This window comes from Hyla sarda, chromosome 9 (assembly GCF_029499605.1).
Source record: "Hyla sarda isolate aHylSar1 chromosome 9, aHylSar1.hap1, whole genome shotgun sequence".
NCBI lineage: Eukaryota > Metazoa > Chordata > Amphibia > Anura > Hylidae > Hyla > Hyla sarda.
In genome coordinates this window covers 45,563,044-45,585,512 of record NC_079197.1, presented here as the reverse complement: position 1 = coordinate 45,585,512, position 22,469 = coordinate 45,563,044, and the positions used below count along the sequence as shown (strand labels likewise).

General features: G+C 40.1%; 1 protein-coding gene across 1 annotated transcript in view; it reads left to right on the top strand.

The window, feature by feature from the left end:
* EDA (ectodysplasin A) overlaps positions 1-21,419 on the top strand; it is a 146,200-nt gene extending 124,781 nt beyond the window's left edge. The window contains exons 4-8 of the mRNA XM_056540135.1: positions 4,144-4,332; positions 4,425-4,459; positions 10,119-10,170; positions 14,837-14,967; positions 18,818-21,419. Of these exons, the coding sequence (XP_056396110.1) occupies positions 4,144-4,332; positions 4,425-4,459; positions 10,119-10,170; positions 14,837-14,967; positions 18,818-19,069 (659 nt within the window). The 3' untranslated portion in view covers positions 19,070-21,419. The remainder of the gene's footprint in view (positions 1-4,143; positions 4,333-4,424; positions 4,460-10,118; positions 10,171-14,836; positions 14,968-18,817) is intronic.
* The last annotated feature ends 1,050 nt before the right edge of the window (positions 21,420-22,469 follow it).

The window sequence follows — 22,469 nt, the reverse complement described above, 5'->3', positions numbered from 1 at the left end:
TGTTATGAAAAAAAATGAATGAAGACATTACAAAATACAATTGGTCCTGCAAAAAACAAGCCCTTATATGGGTTTATAGATAAAAAAAAAAAAAAAAGAATTATGTCTATTAAAGGGCAAGGAGGAAAAAACTAAAGGGCAACAATGAAAATTGGCCTGGTCCTTAAGTGGTTAAGGCCAGTAGATTGTACACTGTAGGAATAAGTGGTCAACAGTGTTATTCACTGTAGAGAGATTCAGAAGAAAGAGGAGTATATGCTTGGAACAAATGGAGATAAACCTATATCTATCCTAAGGAAAAAAAAAATATAAGAGCAAACTGGATGGATCAAGTGTTTTTTTTTTTTTCTGCTGACAAACTCCTGCGTTTCTAAGAACCAGCTGAGAATGGTTACCATTGTATTTAGCAGCCAATAGGTCATTTGTGACTTTAGTAAGGGCAGTGTCTGTAGAGTTTAAAGTGCCGAAACCAGATTGTATGGAATCAAGAAGGGAGTTAGGTAAGACAAGGTGGATTAGGTGAGAGTAGACCAGATAATCCACAAAATGAAGGAGAGTTTAAAGACAGATTTGAAAATAGCACAAGTCCAAAAATCTTTTTTTTTTTTTTCAGCAGTAGGATTATAAGACCCTGTTTAAAGAGGAGAGAAAGATTGGTGTATAGTGACAGAATGGGAGAGAGGCTAGAAGAGGTGTTGGAGAATAGGGTCACTGACGCTGGTGATAAGGCGAAAAGTAAAAAAAAGGAGTATTGAGGTAATGACCTCTGTTAAACGGTCAAATGCTGAAAATGAACAAGAGGATGTGTGTGAGCTATGGGGGTCTGTCTTACTTGAGATAATTTCTTGGCACATGCTTTTATTCTTAACATTGAAATAATAGGCCAGGTCTTCAGCAGGGGTACTTGGGACAGGCATCTGCATAGGTGTCAAAGAGTAATTTTAGATTGATCGATTGGCATGTTGATATGTGATTTTCTGATATACATCAGGGAGCATGTTCCTTATGAAGGGTTGAGGTTAGAAGGTGGTCAAAATAGTCATCTGCTATTACGTTGTGCTATTTGTCAGCAAGCCTTAGGAAACAGTGAGAGAAATTACTAACATTGAGAGATTCAGAACCTTATCTGGTTTTGTAATTAACTGGAGTAAATAGAGTCTTCTTCCTCCTGATGATAAAATCAAGGGTCGAATAAGTGACCTTAAAGTAGTACTCCAGGATATTAAAATTGTCATTCATACAGCCGGCAGTAAAAAAAAAAAAAAATAGAGGTACATACCTTCTTTCGCTCCTCCGGTAACCCGCAGGTGCCGGGGCCGAAAACGTCACACTGCTGCTTAGCCTGTTGCTAGCCGAAGGAAGGTATGTACCTCATTATCTTTTTTACTGCCAGCAGTATGAATGACAATTTTAAAATTTTAGAGTACTCCTTTAAAGGAAAATTTACACTGGGTTCACCCGCACTAAAACCAATACACAGGATTACAATGCTGGTGTAGCGGATAACAATAATTTAACACTTAACAGGTTTCGTAGCCTGGTTCCTGAGATACATGTTGTGTTAGCCAACATTGCTAATCTAGAAATTGCCTGCTTTGCGTAATGGAGGTAGGACTTGGCATACCCAGTTTCCCTGCTCTATCCCCCTACACTGATATGCCCGCTTGGGGAAAAAAAAACAAATTATGACACGTTTCAGACTGTGAAACTCAGTTCTTTTTCATGTCAAACTAAGGTACAAACTAAGTCGCAATAAATTACCCTCATGACATGTACTTGCACCGCCAAGCCAATACTGACAACACCTGCAGGTTCCATTGTGATGGACAAGATATATTATAAGGATAAACCTTTTCCTATCCTTATTTGATGCAAAGGAATAAAAAAAAAGTGTTAAACCAGAATATTTGTTAATTTTCAGAATCTTTAGGGTAGCCCCTTATGCTTTTTCGGCTTTGTACACTCTTGCTATTCAATAGACTTCATGTGACAGTCACCTGAAGTTGTTATCCAACAGTCGTGAAGGAGTTCCCAGAGGTGCTTAGCACATGTTGGCTACTTTTCCTTCACTCTGCGCTCCAACCCATCCCAAACCATCTAATTCGGGTTAAGGTCTGGTGATTGTGGAGGCTATGTCATCTGATGCAGCACTTTATCAATCTCCTCCTTGGTCAATTAGCACTTAAACAACCTGTGGGTGTGTATTGGGGTCATTTGGGGGAGAGTTATCAAAACTTGTGCAGAGGAAAAGTTGACCAGTTGCCCATAGCAACCAATCAGATTGATTCTTTCATTTTTAAAAGAGCCTCTGAAAATAAAAGAAATATTATGATTGGTTGGGCAACTGGTCAACGTTTTTTCTTCACACAAGTTTTAATAAATCTGCCCCATTGTCCTGTTAAAAACAAATGATTGTCCCACTATGCTCAAACCAGATGGGATTGCACATCACTGCGCAATGATGTGAAGCCATGTTGATTTATTGTGTCTTATGGAAAGGGGTCCTTTCCCTTCCTTGTGCTGGTGGTGGGAGGTCATTGGTGTGTCTGCTCATGCCAGAAAAACACCCTAACAATATTCGCATCACCTCCTTTATGCCCAGTGGAACCTGACCTTTATAAACCATCTACTCACCGTTTCTGAGTCTCACAAAGAAATGGCGGTTGGAACTAAAAATCTAAAATTTTTACTCCTCAGACTAAAGTACAAATTTTCACTAAAGTACAAATTTTCATGTGCGTTCCTTGTTTTTCTTCGAATTCTCTTCTTGTGGAGTTTCTCAGTAGAGGCTTCTTTGTAGCCATTCGACCATAAAGTCATGATTCTTGCTCTCTCCCCAATACAGTTGATGTTCAGATGTTTCTGGTCTTTAATCTCTGTGAAGCATTACTGTGGGCTTTACACGGAGGGGCTGTTTATTTCCAGTTTCTGAGGCTAGTAGCTTAGGAACTTAAACTTTACAGCAGCAATCATTTTTGCTCTTGATTTCCTTAAGTGGTCCTTGTGAGAACCAATCTCATGACTGCACTTGAGGATACCTTCAAAGTTCTTGACATTTTCCCTATTGACTTACCTTGGTGTTAAAGTAAAAATAACGGACTGACATTTCTTCATAGTTGAGTGTAGATTAGAACAGAAGTTGAATAGGGCTTAACACTGTATGGAACTGTGTACTGATCCGATCTCTGCACAACACAACAGATGGTTACAAACACATTAGGAAAGCTATAAATTCTACTTAACTCTCGACAAGGTAGACCTGTTAACTAAAAACCATTCCAGGTGACTACCTCATGAAGCTGTTTGAGAGAATGCCAAACAGTCTGGTTTGTTTTACCCTTTTTTTGTTTACTACTTAATTCCATGTATGTTCCTTCATACTTTTCATATCTTTAACAAAAAAAAAAAAACTATGAAAAAGATAAACTATGAAATGACTGACAGAGTGGGCAACGGTATCTTCCGTTTACTCATCATTCATTTCTAGAATTAGTGTATTTTATAAATGTAGTTTAGCTTCAGAAGGAAAAGCTGTATTCCAAAGTGTACAGAAAATAATAATTTTTTGGGGTAAGAGCAATGGAAAATTCACGATGCAAAATATACTGAAAAGTCAAGTGTAGAACAATGACATGAATATTGCGGAACATAAAACGAAGAATGAAAATAATATATCCATATGACTATAGTTCTAGATTCTGATACCTACAAAATTAGATAAAATTAATTAATTATTTAGAAAACAAGCTTTACATGCTGTGTAAATTAGTAGCTTCTCTTGGCATCGGTAGAGAACTCTACAATACATATTGTACAGCATATAGAACTGAAAGAGTGTAAAGAGCATATAGAACTGATAGAGAGCAGTAAAGCATGTGTAGAACACATAGAAAGCACAATGGTACATGTAGAAGAGGCAGAGAACAATGCAGTTCTCTTCCTTCCCATAGATGTATCTACCATTTATGTCTATCAGTGAATCTCACACAAATAATTATTGCTTTCATTCTGTTATCATGTGAACTTGGTTTTTTTGGTACCTTACTGGTAAATGTAGATAATTATTTATGTTTCATCTCTAATTTCTATGTTAATATTTTTAATACTTGCACCATGGACTAAATTTATGTTTATTTTTTTTAGGGAAAAAGGTTGGACCTCCGGGTCCATCAGGACCTCCTGGCCCTGCAGGACCTCAAGGACCACCAGGACCTCCAGGACCACCTGGAATCCCAGGTATTCCTGGCATACCAGGATCAAATGCTATGGGCCCTCCTGGACCACCTGGGCCTCCAGGGCCGCAAGGACCACCTGGAAATCAAGGACCTTCTGGTAAGATAACATTATAGGATGTTGCTTTGGCATGATGTGTAAGTTTGTGTTCTGTCTGTGACCACTCATTTTTTATCTACTTTTTCCAGCAGGGTCCGGAGACAGGACCAGTCCTAGAGAGATACAGGTTAGGTACTGGCCTTTAAGGCTTCTCTTTCGTCAAAGTTTATTAAAACTATCAGCAGTTAATGCATGTTGTTACATTATTCACCTCCTCCCTTATGACTTAAAGCAGACCTGTCAGAAGTTTTTACCTGTCAAAACTGCTGACCGCCCTATACAGAGGACAGGGATGGGAGTAAAGTCATACCTGTGATCTCTTACATGCAGCTTGCATGACCAAGAACATTGTTTAGGCTCCTGACTGGCACTGTAGGCAGGCTCTTCTTGTTAGGAGCCAAAAGCTATTTAGAGCATTCCTGGTCCTTCTTCTAAGCATCCACTGATAGTTTTAGCGTTCTTCTCATTGGATGCTACAGCTATCATTCATAGTTTAGAGAAGTGGCTGGGAATGCACTCAGTAGAGAGAGTTTCGGCAAGGAGATTAAAGGGAACCAATCATCCGATTTGACCCTATATAATGCTTGGCAAAGCGTTATATAGGATAAAATCTTTATCCTCACCATCCCCGGGGGATGCCCCTGCCCCCAGGGGTGGTAAAGATATGAAGTTATATACTAGTCACCGCCGTGGCTGTAAGTAGTCCCCTGGGCGGGGAGCTCCACTCACCTACTCCCGTTTTTGGCCAGCAGCGACTCCCCGTCCGCTTGATTGATGGTCCGCGTCATCGCTCTGCTCACTGAACAGAAGGAGCAGAGCGATGACGCGGCCCATCAATCAAGCGGAGGGGGCGTTGCTGCCGGCTGAAGAACGGGAGTAGGTGAGAAGAGCTCCCCGCCAAGAGGACTACTAAGGCTGCGGCGGTGACTAGTTTATAACTTCGTATCTTCGCCATCCCTTGGGGCAGGAGCGTCCCCCGGAGATGGTGAGGATAAAGATTTTACCCTATATAACGCTTTGCCAAGCGTTATATAGGGTAAAATCTGATGATTGGTTCCCTTTAAAAGGAATAAGTCAGCAGAAAATGACCTATTGTTTAGATCAAGTTTTTATGTTAAATATATATATATATAATTATTTATATATATTTTTTTTCTCAGTGCTCCATTTTACTATCTATATTATAAAAAAAAATAAAAAATACTTAAATCATTGCTGTTTTCATTCTCACCACTAGGCCTAAAACTGAGCTAATACTATCTGTTCTGTCTGTGATGATAATGGGGAGACTTTTGGAAAGTGATGTCTACAGAATTACAGTGAAAGGTGACACCACTATGGAAAAGACAGTAGTGGCTCGGCCTCCCCCTCCCTGTAGAATGAACTCTGCACAGGTCACAGAGCATGTTTATAAACCTGCCCCATACAAGCAATAGAATCTGGATATGTTCACCGTTTTTATTTCCATGGGGCCTGCTGTAAGGCATGTCCCTGAATGCTGTTAAATGGGTACTCTACTGGAAAACATTTTTTTCTTAAAATCAACTGGTGCCAGAAAGTTCTACTTCTATTTAAAAATCTTAACCATTACAGTACTTATCATCTGCTGTATGCTCCAAATGAAGTTCTTTTCTTTTCGAATTTCCTTTCTGTCTAACCACAGTGCTCTCTGCTGACACCTCTGTCCGTTTTAGGAACTGTCCAGAGCAGGAGAGGTTTGCTATGGGAATTTGTTTCTACTATGGACATTTCCTAAAATGGACAGAGGTGTCAGCAGAGAGCACTGTGGTCAGACAGAAAGGAAATTCCTGTGGAGCTGATAAGTTCTGGAAGGATTAAATAGAAGTAATTTACAAATCTTAAGCCGCTAGAGGAGTAGAGAGCACACCGTATAACTTAAGCATGCAAATATACGATGCCACTGGTAGCCTCCGGACTCGATATATAACATATGAGCACCTGCGGGGTGCACACACTAGATAGAGTGGCCTTTGGAGGCCGGAAGAAGGACGTTCCTACGTCCGAAACTGCCGGCGTAGCCTCTGAGCGCCCCTTACCGTCCTCGTCTATGCCTCGGTGATCTCGGACCTCGGGACTGCAGCTGTTTACCCGCAGTGAGTGCACGCTACCCTTTTCCATTGTATAATTTACAAATCTGTTTAACTTTTTATCCACCAGTTGATTTAAAAAATGTTTTCCAGTGGAGTACCCCTTTAAGAAGAGCTCAGGCAAGATGGCAGCCCCCATAATATACAATAAAAAAATACAATTAGTTTTTCTCGGTCATGTAAACTGCATGACAGCAACTACAGGTTTGGCTTCACTTCCTCCACCAACCTCTGTATAGGGTTGTCAGCAGTTTTAATAGCTCCAAATTACTTTAAAGGGAACCTTTTCTTGAAAAAGACCCTCTTGGGGTAAAAACATGTTTTCTGCTATGGGTAATAACAAAGTTCTTGATCTAACCTATCTGCCTCTTGGATGCTTTTACAATGGACTTTTGGAATAATAGAGTTCTGTGAACACAATAACTGGTACATTTGCATTTTGCTGGATTTTAAATCATCGGAGAGTTTGTTAAAAGTATAGTGTATTCTGCAAGAATAATGTTATAAGCAGTAGGAGCTGAACAGATTGGGGTATAGTTTCGTGGGAGATATTCCGAGATAACATATGATTTATTCATGTCATTTTCTGCTTGTTCTGTGCAAAGTATTCAAGTGGGCAGGCCTGTGTATGAGTGTGCATATAGAGAGAGCTGTCAATCACTGAATAGGACCGCTCACTTGACTACTTAGTCCAAAATGAGATTTCCATGAATAAATGACAAGTTATCCTGAAACTTTTCCTCCACAACTATATATTAATCTGCTCCTCCTGCTCCATATCATGATGATCACAGATCAGATGCATTTTTAAAGGTAGAGGACTCCTTAAAGGGGTACTCCGGTGAAAACCTTTTTTCTTTTAAATCAACTGGTGGCAGAAAGTTAAACATATTTGTAAATTACTTCTATTAAAAAATCTTAATCCTTCCTGTACTTATTAGCTGCTGAATACTACAGAGGAAATTTTCTTTTTGGATTGCTCTCTGATGACATCACGAGCACAGTTCTCTCTGCTGACGTTATTATAATAATAATAATTGTTGTTGTCCTTAGTGGGATTTTAACCCAAGTCCCCAGCACTGCAAGGCAGCAGTGCTAACCACTGAGCCACCATGCTGCCCTTAGCATACAACTGCTATGCATGGTTGCTAAAATGGACAGAGATGTCAGCAGAGAGCACTGTGCTTGTGATGTCATCAATGTTCCAAAAAGAAAGGAATTTCCTCTGTAGCATTCAGCAGCTAATAAGTACTGGAAGGATTAAGATTTTTTAATAGAAGTAATTTACAAATATGTTTAACTTTCTGCCACCATTTGATTTAAAAGAAAATTGGTTTTCACTGGAGTACCCCTTTAAGAAATAGAAATATAGCTTTGGAAAAGCAAAGAGCCGAGCGTTTCATAGAATAGTATCACTTGACAAAGGTGGCATATAGTTGTCAGGCCTACAGAATGTGGGAAATATAAGGATGCTGCCCGTCACTGGGAAGATGCAGGTGATTTGCTTATCTGTGTCTGGTACATATCTGGCAATTTATTTATTTATTCTTTGTCAAAAACCCTTAAAATATTGGCACAAAGTTTCTTAAGATGAAAGGAATGTTGGAATTCACATCCCGTTGAATGGTAAAAAGAGGTTTATTTACATTGTAATGCATTTAAAAAAAAAATTCAGACACTCACTTTTTTTTTTAATTTTTATGCTGCTGCTGCTGCTGCGTCCTTATGCTGCGTCCTTATGCTAACAAAAAATAAAATTTTCTTTAATTATTTTGCTTGCAATACCCTGTAATGACAAACAGAAAACACACACACCCCTTTCTATATAAGGTCTCACAGATGACAATGTATAACAGAGGAAAAAAGCAGTCATGAGGGGGAAAGAACTGCATGTATAGCTCAGACACAAGATTGCTTGGAGATCTGGAGGAAGGTACAAACATCTGCAGGACTGAAAGTTCTCAAGAGCACAGTGGCCTCTATAATTCCTAAATGAAAGATGTGTGGAACAACCAATAATATTCTGCATCATCAAACTAAGTAGTTGGGGGGGGGGGGGGGGAAGTGCTTTGGTAAGAGAGGTGACTAAGAACCTAGAAAGGCCAACCATCTCTGCAGCACAAACTCCATAAAGTCCAGATTGGTGGAGTGGACAGAAAGAAGTCTCTTCTCAGTATAAGACACATGAAAGCCCACGTGGGATTTTCAAAAAAGCACCTAAAGGACTCTCAGACTGAGAAACAAGATTATCTGCCGAAACAAACGTTTCATTTTTTGTTTTGAATTCCAAGCGTCATATCTGGAGGAAACTAGGCACTTCTCATCACCTGCCCAATACCATCCTTACACTGAAGCATGGTGGTGGCCTTGTGCTGTGGGGATGTTGCTGGGACAGAGAGACTGATCAGGGTTAAGGGAAAGCTGCATGGAGAAAAGGACAGAGATATTCTTAATGAAAACCTTATCCAAAGTGTTCTCCCTTCAACAAGACAACAAGCACACAGACAAAACAACGGACTAACAATGTCTTCCACCAACCATCCCCATCCAATTTGACAGAGCTTAAAAGGATCTGCAGAGAAGAATGGCAGAAAATCCTTGGATGCGAACTTGTCCTGAGGAAAGGGTCTAAATACTTATGTCAATGTACTTTAGTTTCTTCCTTTTTTTTAGTAGATTTGCATTCTCATTATGGGGTATTAAGTGCAGAATGATGGGGGGGGGGGGGCTTGAATTTTAGCACAAGGCGGGAACATAACTAAATGTTAAATTACATGTATTGAGGCTACTGTCCATCTCCTTTGAAGAAGCCGGATTTAAAAGCACAATATTGAGATAACTAAATAAGCTTCTGCTTAACATTTACCTGGATGTGGATCCCAGCATTGCTTTTATTTTAAGAAGTAGTCTGCCAAGGTTTTTCTAAAAACAAAACAAAAAACATCACCCTTTTAGAAATTAAGAGAAGAGCAGGAAATGTTATCAAATAAAAAAAAAAAAAAAGTCTAATGACTACTACCTGTTAAAGGAGTACTTCAGAAGTTATACAGATTTTTAAATTACTTCTATATAAAAAATATTAAGCCTTGCAGTACTTACAAGCTGCTGTATGCTCCAGATGAAGTTGTGTAGTTCTTTCCAAGCTCTCTGCTGCAACCTCTATCCGTGTCTGCAACCGGCCAAAGCAGGAGAGGTTTGCTATGGGGATTTGCTCCTGCTCTGGACAGTTCCTGATACAGACAGAGGTGGCAGAAGAGAGCACTATGATCAGACTGGATAGAACTTCACAACTTCCTCTGGATATACAGCAGCTGATAAGTACTGGATTTAAGATTTGTAATAAAAGTAACTTGGAAATCTGTTTTCTAATTTAATGGCACCAGTTGATTTGAATTTTTTTTTTCTTCCGAACTACCTCTTCAAGTCCCAGACCACCTGTGTTATTATTATGTCTTTCATAATAATAATAATAATAAAACTTGCTGACCTCGCCCCTCCGCTTAACCATGCTGACTTTCTTCACTTCACTTTTAAAAAGTTTTGAGGGAAAGTCACAAATGTTTCCACAAATATGATGTGCACCAAGTTTAGTGACTTTCATGCCATAACTATTTCATTACATTAGTGCTTCATTCTAAAGGTTTTTTCCATGTTTCTTTTCCCCTGGTTACTGTGCAGTCGGCTGCAGTTCACCTGCATGGTCAAGACTCAGCAATTCAAGTCAAAAATGGTAAGAAGCTAATTTTCTTTAATTTATTTTTCCTTGAGATACATTGTTTGAGGATAAACAGTTGCCTGACATGCCTTTTCTGGATTTATCTACAAGGGGGAAAAATGATTGGATTTCTTGGTAACCAACTCCTATGTTTGTATTTCCACCAGGGATTTGGGGACTGTGTACTGGGAGACCAAAAATGTGTCTGTGCATGAGCTATATATAGGGGTACCCCAATTTCTAACACTTATCCTTTCCTATCCACAACAGTTGGATCCCTATCCTGTGGATAGGAGATAAGTAATAGAGGCTGGAATACCCCTGTAAATGGAATGTGTACAGAGCAGACAAATGCATGACAAAGAAGTACACTGCTCAAAAATATAAAGGGAACACTTAAACAACACAATGTAACTCCAAGTCAATCACACTTCTGTGAAATCACACTGTCCACTCAGGAAGCAACACTGATTGACAATCAATTTCACATGCTGTTGTGTAAATGGAACAGACGACAGATGGAAATTATAGGCAATTAGCAAGACATCCCCAATAAAGGAATGGTTCTGCAGGTGGTGACCACTGACCACTTCTCAGTTCCTATGCTTCCTGGCTGATGTTTTGGTCACTTTTGAATGCTGGCAGTGTTTTCACTCTAGTGGTAGCATGCAGTGGAGTCTACAACCCACACAAGTGACTCAGGTAGTGCAGCTCATCCAGGATGGCACATCAATGCGAACTGTGGCAAGAACGTTTGCTGTGTCTGTCAGCGTAGTGTCCAGAGCATGGAAGCGCTACCAGGAGACAGGCCAGTACATCAGGAGAGGTGGAGGAGGCTGTAGGAGGGCAACAACCCAGCAGCAGGACTGCTACCTCCACCTTTGTGCAAGGTGGAGCACTGCCAAAGCCCTGCAAAATGACCTCCAGCAGGTCACAAATGTGCACTCACAAATGTGTCCACTCAAATGGTCAGGGACAGACTCCATGAGGGTGGTATGAAGGCCCGACATCCACAGGTGTGGGTGGTGCTAACAGCCCAACACCGTGCAGGACGTTTGGCATATGCCAGAGAACACCAAGATTGGCAAAATCGCCACTGGTGCCCTGTGCTCTTCACAGATTAAAGCAGGTTCACAATGAGCACATGTGACAGATGTGACAGAGTCTGGAGACGCCGTGGGGAACATTCTGATGCCTGCAACATCCTCTACCATGACCGGTTTTGCGTTGGGTCAGTAATGGTGTGGGGGGGCCGCACAGCCCTCCATGTGCTTGCCAGAGGTAGCCTGACTGCCATTAGGTACCGAGATGAGATCCTCAGACCCCTTGTGAGACCATATGCTGGTGCAGTTGGCCCTGGGTTCCTCATAATGCAAGACAATGCTAGACCTCATGTGGCTGGAGTGTGTCAGCAGTTCCTGCAAGAGGAAGGCATTGATGCTATGGACTGGCCCACCCGTTCCCCAGACCTGAATCCGATTGAGCACATCTGGGACATCATGTCTCGCTCCATCCACCAACACCAAGTTGCACCACAGACTGTCCAGGAGTTGGCATATGCTTTAGTCCAGGTCTGGGAGGACATCACTCAGGAGACCATCCGCCACCTCATCAGGAGCATGCCCAGGCATTGTAGGGAGGTCATACGGGCACGTGGAGGTCACACACACTACTGAGCCTCATTTTGAGTTGTTTTAAGGACATTACATCAAAGTTGGATCAGCCTGTAGTGTGGTTTTCCACTGTGATTTTGAGTGTGACTCCATATCCAGACCGCCATGGGTTGATAAATTTGATTTCCATTGATAATTTTTGTGTGATTTTGTTGTCAGCACATTCAACTATGTAAAGACAAAAGTATTTCATACGATTAGGTCATTCATTCAGATGTGTTATCTTAGTGTTCCCTTTATTTTTTTGAGCAGTGTATTTACTAGCGGTGCACCAAAATGAACATTTTGGGCTGAAACCCAAAATTCAGGAAGTGCTTAGCATAAAATGGAAACTAACCCAAAACCACAACTCCCAGCAGGTTATGCTATAGGCAATGATCTGTAACCTTTGGCTTAGTAGCTGGTGGAGCAGTACAACTGCTAGCAGGCAATTACAGCTACCAGCAATGCATATGGGGCATGCACTGCTATAGTATAGCCTTTGGCTGTCAGGACATGCTGGGAGTTGTAGTTCTGCACAGTTGCTGAGCCACAGGCTGCAGATCACTGCTCTATAGCAGTACATGCACAAAGTTAATTAATTACTGCCAATAATTATAGAGCAGTGATCTGCAAACTATAATACTGCCCCTTTGTACAAAACTTCATACTATTGTCCTTTCGTTTTGATTTTTACAGCCCCTTCCAGCTCAGCCCCATCTACCCCACATCATAATCATTATGGAAGGTCCTTAACCCCTTAAGGACCCGGGCTTTTTCTGTTTTTTCATTTTCAATTTTTCCTCCTTAACTTTAAAAAATCATAACTCTTAAAAATTTTCACCTAAAATTATATATAATGGCTTAATTTTTGCGTCACTAATTCTACTTTGTAATGACATTAGTCATTTTACCCAAAAATCTACGGTGAAACGGGAAAAAAAATCAATGTGCGACAAAATTGATGAAAAAAACACTATTTTGTAAGTTTTGGGGGCTTCTATTTTTACGCAGTACATTTTTTGTCAAAAATGATACCTTATCTTTATTCTGTAGGTCCATACGGTTAAAATGATACCCTACATGTATATGTTTGAATTTGTATCACTTCCGAAAAAAATCATGAATACATGCAGGAAAATTTATACGTTTAAAATGGTCATCTTTTGACCCCTATAACTTTTTTATTTTTCTGTGTTCAGGGCGCTTTGAGGACTCATTTTTTGCGCCGTCATCTGAAGCTTTTAGCGGTACTATTTTTGTTCTGATCAGACTTTTTGATCACTTTTTATTCACTTTTTTGTTGTATAAAAAGTGATCAAAAATGCGCTATTTTGGACTTTGGAATTTTTTTGCGCGTACGCCATTGAACGAGCGGTTTAAAAAGCGGTATATTTTTATAAATCGGACATTTCCGCACGCGGCGATACCACATATGTTTATTTTTATTATTATTTACATAATGTTTTTTTTATTTTTGGAAATGCCGGGTGATTCAAACTTTTATTAGGGGAAGGGATAATTGAAAGGGTTAATGATTTTTTTACACTTTTCTTATGCAACATTATAGCTCCCATAAGGGACTATAACATTGCATTAACTGATCTTTTACACTGATTGATCCATCTCCATAGGAATGGATCAATCAGTGTTTTCGGCGATTGAATGCTCAAGCCTGGATCTCAGGCTTGAAGCATTCATTCGGCGATCGGACAGCACAGGAGAAGGTAAGAAGACCTCCTCCTGTGCTATAGCTGTTCGGGATGCCGCGATTATACCGCGGCGATCCCGAACAGCTCCCTGAGCTAGCCGGGCACTTTTACTTTTCGTTTTTAGCCGCGCGGCTCAGCTTTGAGCGCGCGGCTAAAGGGTTAATAGCGCGCGGCACAGCGATCAGTGCCGCGCGCTATTAGAGGCGGGTCCCGGCTTCACTATGACGCCGGGCCCGCCGCGATATGATGCGGGGTCACCGTGTGACCCCGCGTTATATCGCAGGACCGGGACTCATGACGTATGCATACGTCATGGGTCCTTAAGAGGTTAAAGGGATACCCCGGTGGAAATTTTTTTTTTAAATCAACTGATGCCACAAAGTTAAACAGATTTGTAAATAACTTCTATTAAAACATTTTAATCCTTCCAGTACTTATCAGCTGCCATATGCTCCACAGGAAGTCCTTTTATTTATTTTTTTATTTATTTTCTGTCAGACCACAGTGCTCTCTGTTGACACCTCAGTCAATGTCAGGAACTGTCCAGAGCAGGATATGTTTGCTATTGGGAATTGCTCCTGCTCTGAATAGTTCTTGACATGGACAGAGGTGTCAGCAGAGAGCACTGTGGTAAGACAGAAAATAAATTCTAAAAGAAAATAACTTCCTGTGTAGTATACAGCAGTTGATACGTACTTGAAGGATTAAGATTTTTGAATAGAAGTAATTTACAAATCTGTTTAACTTTCTGGCACCAGTTAATAAAAAAAAAAACAATTAGTTTTCCACCCGAGTACCCCTTTAAGGCACCATGTAATCACAGCTCAGCCCCACCTTCATATGTCCTCATCAAAGGTGCTTTAGCCACAGTTTCATCACAGCTCAGCCCCACCTGGACCCCTCTGTCTGGCAGACACCCTCTCCTCCCCAAAAAAATTATCAGCACCTTTTTTCCTTTCAGCACAATGCCATTAAGCCTGTTTCCGGCCTATAATGTTCAGCAGCCGAAATTTCGATGCATCCCTAGTGTTTATCATACTAAGTTAATAAACTATATGACTACATATAATGCCCAATGGGATAGAACCACATATATAAAAGTTAAAACATCAAAATTCACAAGAAAACACAGCAATACTTTCTCCATTAAACTACCAAACAGTTATGATAGTGTGGTTATCTACTGTTGTGACTACTGGGAATCATAGGGGACAGTGTATGTTAATTTACATGGTCTTGTCTGTAATGTATAAACAATATATTAATACTCTGTTACTACTGACATGTACTGAGTGACTACCGTTCTCTCACACTGAGATCTTTCAGGTGGAATTCTCCATGACTGGTCCCGGATTACCATTAACCAGAAGGTTTTCAGGCTGCACACTCGCACTGGCGAACTGGAGGTGCTTGTGGATGGTACCTACCTCATCTATAGTCAGGTAGAAGTGAGTACGGTCTTGGGCCTAGCTCCTATTTTCACCACCTTTAATGTAAATTGATCTTTGTATTAGCACTAAAGGGTTATTCCCATTTAAGACATGATGGCATATCCACAGAAAATGCCATAAATATCCCTTTTTTAAGACCTGTCCTCAGCCACTGCCACAGCATTCAGGTGGACCCTAAAAAGAGAGAGAGCTGGAATTCTGGAAATAGCTGTAGTGGTTGCACTGTTACTATAGCTTCTTTTCATTTTTCGGTGACGAGATGGAAACTGTGAAACACTGTGATTTCTTTTGTTTCTATAATCCCAGCTCCATTTCAGTTCAGTGGCCAGCGGGTCATGGTTGAGGAACCCCCGTTTTGGATATAGGGACAGGTACATAAATAGGAGTAGGAATAACCCTTTAAGTATTAAATCATAAATCGAGAATCTTATTTTGTTCATGTTAACCTTAATCAATCCAATCAAGGGCATGCATTGATGACATTAAAGGGGTATTCTGGGCAAAAACATCTTATCCCCTATCCAAAGGATAGGAAATAAGATGTCTAATCGTGGGGGGGCCCGCTGCTGGGACCCCCCGCAATCTCCATGCAGCACCCGCATTCTATGCGGGGCTGCGTCTCCAGTTTCGGAAACCTCCGGGACTGGGGGCGTGACGTCACGCCACTCGCCCTCCATTCATGTCTATGGAAGGGGGCATGACTGCCATCACGCCCCCTCCATAGACCTAAATGAGGAGGCGTGGCGTGGTGTGATGTCACGTCCCCAGTCCCGGAAACCCGGAGGTTTCCAAAACTGGAGGCGCAGCCCCGCATAGAATGCGGGTGCTGCAGGGAGATCACGGGGGGTCCCAGCAGCGGGCCCCCCGCGATCAGACATTCTATCCCCTATCTTTTGGAAATGGGATAAGATGTTTTTGCCTGGAATACCCCTTTTAAGTACAATGTGAACCATTTGGTAGTGTTTCTTAGAATGATAAAAAATAGAAAAAAATAGGTATGTACTGATACTAGTATTTGTGCCCATACCAGACATATGTATGAGTACTTGTGTTCGTGTAAATATCCCCAATACCCATCCCGATACCTGCAGACCATAAAAGAAAAAAAATCCTGCTAAGGCCCCTTCATGGTTCTCTTCGTTATCAGGAGTGGTGCAGGACTTGTCGTGCGATGAAATGACATAATTTCATGGTGCAGCAGATCCAGCGCCACTTCGGTCTCAAACCACTAACAGAAAGGAGGATACAGAGGCCTTAGCGCTGGAGCAAATGAAAGGTGTGTGGTCATGAAAGAAGTTACTTAATAGGAGGTTCACTACTTACATGACTACTTAACAAACTGGGGGCTTCTACCTAAAAGGGGAGGGTTTCCTTCCTACCTACTTGGGTGCATACTGGGGGCTTCAACCTCTTATTCGAATTCCCTACCTGCCTATCTTCTGAGGAGTTCTACCTAAAAGTGGAGGGTCCCCTTCCTACTGGGGGCTTCATCCTAATAGAGAGATTCCCTGCTTACCTATCTTTTGAGGACTTCAACCTTATGGGAAGGGTTCCCTACCTAGCTACCTACTGAAGGCTTTAACCTAATAGGGGGATTCCCTACCTACCTACTGGGGGATTTTACCTAATAGGTAAAGATTTCCCACCAAAGGGCAGATCTTAATTGTGAATGTCAGCGAGGTCCTCATGTTCAACTTTTGCCCAAGACTTTACCTCAACTATCACCTGCCTATTAATTTAAAAAAAAATAAAAAAAATAAAGTATTGGTAACTGTTATCAGTGAATACTTGAAAAACAATGGTATCGGGACATCCCTAAATAAAAAAAAATATTATGCCAACTATGACCCAGATTTATCAAACTATGTGAGAGTAAAAGTGGAGTGATTTTCCCACAGCAACCAATCACAGCTCAGCTTTCACTTTACCAGAGCTCGTTAGCTGAGCTGTGATTGGTTGCTGTGGGAAAATCTCTCCACTTTTTTCTCTCACATAGTTTGATAAATCTGGGCCTATGTCTTCGTATTTATTTGTTTATTTGTATTTGTTCCTCCAAGAAAGGGGTGAACATTTTTATTTGCAGTAGGGGGTTTATAGGTTTATTTAGAAAATTGTAACAATGTGTGTTTATACTCTAAAAGCCATACTTTGTAGAACCTATTTTCTGTGTCTTATACGGATAATCCAGCAAGATTGAAACCGATGTCTGTATGGCTCTTTTATGATTCTTCATCATTGTCTGTATCCATTTTAGTAAACCAGCAGCTCTATTTGTTGAATTAGAAGATACTTTCCTTTCTTCATCATTTTAGACTGAATGTTTAGATTTCAATTTCTTACACATAATTTTGGGGGGGGGGGGGGGGGGGTAAATAAAAACCGTGAAAACAAAAACGGTCTGGTTTTGCCCATAACATCCAATTACATCTCAGCTTTCATATCTTAATAAAAGTTCTGGTAAAATAAAAGCTGAGCTGTGATTGGTCGGTATTAGCAAAACTAGACACAGTTTTGACAATTTTAATTATTCCCCAACAATATTTTCCAACAGTAAATGTTATACATAGGAGAGAAGCCATTACTTAATGGTCTGTGTCTTTTGAATTTCAAGAGTGGTAGCATAAGGAATTCTGGGTATTAAGCAATGTGGTCACTGCCAGATTTACATGTTTAAAACCTGTAGGACATTTCTAGATTTTTTAAACCAGACACAGCAGAGGTGTGCTTCCTATAAGCAGTATGTACAATTTAACCCTACAAACACTAAACAAAACAGTGTATGCCCCCCCTCCATGAAGTAATAGAAAGTTTTCACCATATTTCCTCCAATAATCACAGTAGTGTATCTTCCATTTACTACGCACAGAAGTGCCCCCAAAATGTAGTCAATGTATTGCTCCCCACAACAGTTCTCACTGAATTTTGCTTCTGTGTCCCATCGTTGGAATGATATTGGAATGGGTTATTGCCCATTAACTGTTGTAAATGTATATTCAGGGTGAGGCTACATGAGTGCTATTTCTTTAGGGCTGCTATGCCTTCTTTTCTCATTTGTGGATCTTTGCCCCTTTTGAGGCATCCCATGACCTTATTTGTCTTGCCTGGAACACGTAAGTACATAGTTTGTAAGGTTAAAAAGACAAAAGACCGTTAAGTTCTACCAATAAACCTCCAGAGGAAGGCACAAAACTCTTATACGGCAGATTCCAGTAGCCCAATAACAGAGGAAAAATTCCTTCCCGACTACAAATATGGCAGTCAAAATAAATCCCTCGATCAACATTTTATCTTCAATTACAGTTAATCTTTGTCTGTCAACTACATTTCCTAGTCCATTTCCATGTCCTTTTACCCAATGTTTCCTCACTCTTCACATAGATTTTCCCAGCCAATGTGCATTACATTACATGGATCAATGTTATACCTCATCTGCCACATCTTAGCCCAAGACTTTCTTCCAGATTTATTTGTAACTGTCCTTTATTTTGTTTTTTCCAAAGGATAGGGGATAAGATGTCAGACCGCTGGGGTCCCGCTGCTGGGGACCCCCGGGATCTCCGCTGCGGCACCCCTCTATCATTACTGCGCAGAGCAAACTCGCTGACGGGCAATATAGGGGTGTTTTTTTGCTACAACAAATTAGTCTTGGTTACATTTATTTGTTTAAATGGATGTTCGTATTTGTCACCATAATGGCTCTTTTTATCTCAATTCAATAAGAATTTACATCCCGGTTGTGTATGAACCCAAAATCCGCTTTCTCATTTCTTCCTTTTGGGTTCCAGAATTGTATTTAATGTAACGGATAGTATGTTTTAAACTGACTTTAAGCACTTTCCTCTCACAGGTTTACTATATCAACTTTACAGATATTGCAAGTTATGCTGTGATGATTGACGAGAAGCCATTTCTACAATGTACACGAAGCATAGAACCTGGCAAAACCAACTTCAATACCTGCTACACTGCTGGAGTTTGCCTCTTAAAAGCCAAACAGAAGATTGCAGTAAAGATGGTCCATGCAGATATTTCCATTAACATGAGCAAACATACGACATTCTTCGGAGCCATACGTATAGGGGAATTCCCTGGCTCATAAACTGTATGAACGACAAAAATAACTTTTAAGGCCCACAAAGTGTTACTAGTCCACTTGACTTACCGGAAGTCACAGTTTTTGTTTTTTTGCAATGAAAGTCTGTGATTGGTTGTGTGCAGTGGAGGACATGAAGAAACAAGTGGTTGTTTTATACTGAGAAATGGCACTGGATATTGCTTTCTTCAGAAGACTATGGACAATTCTGCAAGTATGGCACCGGACCATGTTGCCAGTACTGTTGGGATTCTTGTTGCACTAGCTGGCCACCTTTCCATGCAAGGGATTGTCTACGCTGGTGGACAACTGTGTTGCTAAAGCGAAATACAAACTGTTTCCCGCATTATGTTTTAATAAGTAATATATACACAACAGAAATAATTTTATTAATGCAAAATACAGTGGATCAAATTCTATTCACGTTTGATCAATACTTTGGACTTCAGCTCAATATAGCTTCTTGCCAGATACTACAAAGTGAAAAAGAATGTAATTTTAGTTAGAGATCAGATGTTGATAGAGAATTTTTTTTTCCATAAACAGTGCACATAGTTTCTGTTGCATATCCAGAAGCTTCTAGGCAAACATATATTGCCAGAAATTGCAACATAGGATTACACTACAGTCTTGTCTTTTCTACCATTGAGGGGCAATGTCCCAGCTACATCATGCTGCTTTCTAAAAAACATAAGAAATGTGCATGAAGCACATCAAAAAGAAACATTCTGAGAATGAAAATTCTAATTTTCTAATCATTTTCTCAGTGCTCTGATTTTTTTTATTTTATTTTTTATTGAAATGCTGCATGTGAACTCCGCATAACACTGCATTCACGGCTGTTAGGGTATGGTCACAAGTGCCAGATTTGTTGCAGAAGTTTCTGTGACTATACATATTCCATACATCCGTATGGGGACATTTCTGCTGTTTGAGCATAGATTTTCAAAAACCTCTTATAGAGCAGCCTCAGAAATCTTTGCAACAAAACAAAAATGAAATGTTTCTAAAAAATGCTTTGTCTAACCGGAAACATTTGTCCATTCTTTTCTATACCTGTACCAGTCGGTGCCTCAGAACCTTTATATCTTGCAGTATTTTTTTTATTTTTAGCCGTATGCATCTATGTGTATATTGATCTGCTGTGTGTAATTGATCCTGTAATATGAACGGACTGTGCCCCACGTACACAATTATAGACTGTTTTTTCCACTGTCAGTACTGTCTCTGCCAAATTAATTTATATAGAGGCAAAATTATATAAAGAAAATATTTTCTATTATTTTCCTGCAATAAGGTAAGGCAGAATAAAGCTTTTTTTTTATCTACCCCTCTATAATTTTTCATCCAGAAGCCTTAGCATTTATCGAATAAATGAATTATTTCTTGTTTTAAACAAATAGTTTGCAAAAATACTAATGTACAGCAATTTTTACATTTGTAAGAGAAGATCATATGATCATTGTGCAAAAATGTCAGACTTTACATCTTATCCACTTATCTTCATTCAGATGCTGTTTCTCTAACCACTCTTTGCTTCCACCAATTCCTGGTTTGATTCCAAACTGTTGGCCAATGCCATGTTTCATACAATGTATCCAGAAGTGGCCTTAGAACCTTTATTAACAGGAATGTTAATTAATTATTCATTTTATCAAGGCTGTAGATGGCTGATGAATTAATAATTTGAAGGACCAAATCACTCAATTGATGCCACAATTATATAATATGTAATGCCTCAAAATGTACAGAACATTGTGATGACTAGGTATGCATTGTAAATACAGTGAAAATACAGTGTACAGAAAGTTGTTTTTGTTAGGTAACACTAAAGACGATTAATGTGAATTTCTATCTTTTATTGGTTGTTTTCTCTCTGCATATGGCGGGTGGATTAGGAACAGCATCTCACGGGCATAAGTTGCCTAAGATATAATGTGAGAAACAAACTTCTTAATACATTTGGAGCATTTCTATTTAATGTCCACGCACCAGCTATGAGCTGAAGTAGATTTCTGGCATAAGTTATGTTCAGGGTAGGGTCTGATGGAGCACATCCGAAGCGTATTTCACACTGCAAATGTGCTGACGGTAGTCACAAGAGCGATCTCCCTTCTGCGGCCGAGTAGCTCTGTATGTCCGCTCATGGCTGCCGATGGGAAATCCTACGAGCGGACACACAGTGCAGCAGGAAGCTCACTCTTGTGACTGCTATTGGCACACATGCTGCGGATTCACACCATGTTGTTATATCCTAAAGAGGTTATCATGGATTGAAAAAACATAGCTGCTTTTTTTTTTTTTTCCTCAAAGAGCACCTTGCTTGTCCTTAGTTTGTGTATGGTATTCCAGTTTAGTTCCATTGAAGTGGGGAGCAGAAATATAATACACACACAACCGAAGGACAAGGGTCACACTGTTTTTGTAAAAAAAAAAAAAAAAAACTGCTCTATTCTCTTTTTTTTAAATCCCAGATAACCCCTTTAAAGAAGTTGTCCAATCTTTTGCTCCAATCTCTTCTGCGCCGACTTCCACCTTCTCTTTGTCTCAGAACTATATAGTTATTTGATATGACAGTTGCAAATACTTAAATTAAATTTTACAGCAGCATTCGCTTTAGGGTATGTGGAAGAAGAGGAAGGGTCCAACCGGGGATGTGCTGATAGTCTCTGTATTAATGTACATCTGCCCGGGAGGGTGGTAACCCAGCCCCACTTCATCAGTCATAGAGCAGAGCATACCTTCGCTTTGATTAACATGGTTTTTTTTTTCTAGGTGCAAGAGTAAGCAGATGAACGCTTGTTCATCTATTCACCCCTCTGTAACTAACTCTGCCTTTTATCGATTCCACGACCTGAATGTCACAGGATGCACTACACATTCCCATCCTGCAAAAGTAAATATCTGTAAAGTTTATAAATTTGACATTGTCCTTATCCTGTCCATAGTCATTCTTTATAGCATAAAATTCGGAGACCTCTTCTTTAGCAGTACCTGTTATGTGCAATAGTCATAGCAATAACCTTTATTCTTACAGAAATCCCCAAATATTTCTGGTAAAAGAAAAAGATTTCCATCAATCAAAAATGAAATTTTCACCCACAGCCTGTTGCCACGAAAGATTGTTTTTAGTATTCAGCCACTTTTAGATTGGCAGAATATGGTTGCATTTTTGCACCTATATTACCTATGTAATGCTTAGACCTCCTGTAGTTCATCAGAACTGAAGGTGTAGTGTTCTAAGACTACCTTCAAACTGCCGCTATTCCCTGTCCCGTTAAGGGTCCGTTTGGCTCTCTTTAGTTTTTTTGTGCTTAAAGGGGTACTTGGTTGAAAAGCAATTATTTTCTAATCAACTGGTGCAAGAAAGTTAAACAGATTTGTAAACTACTTCTATTTATAAATC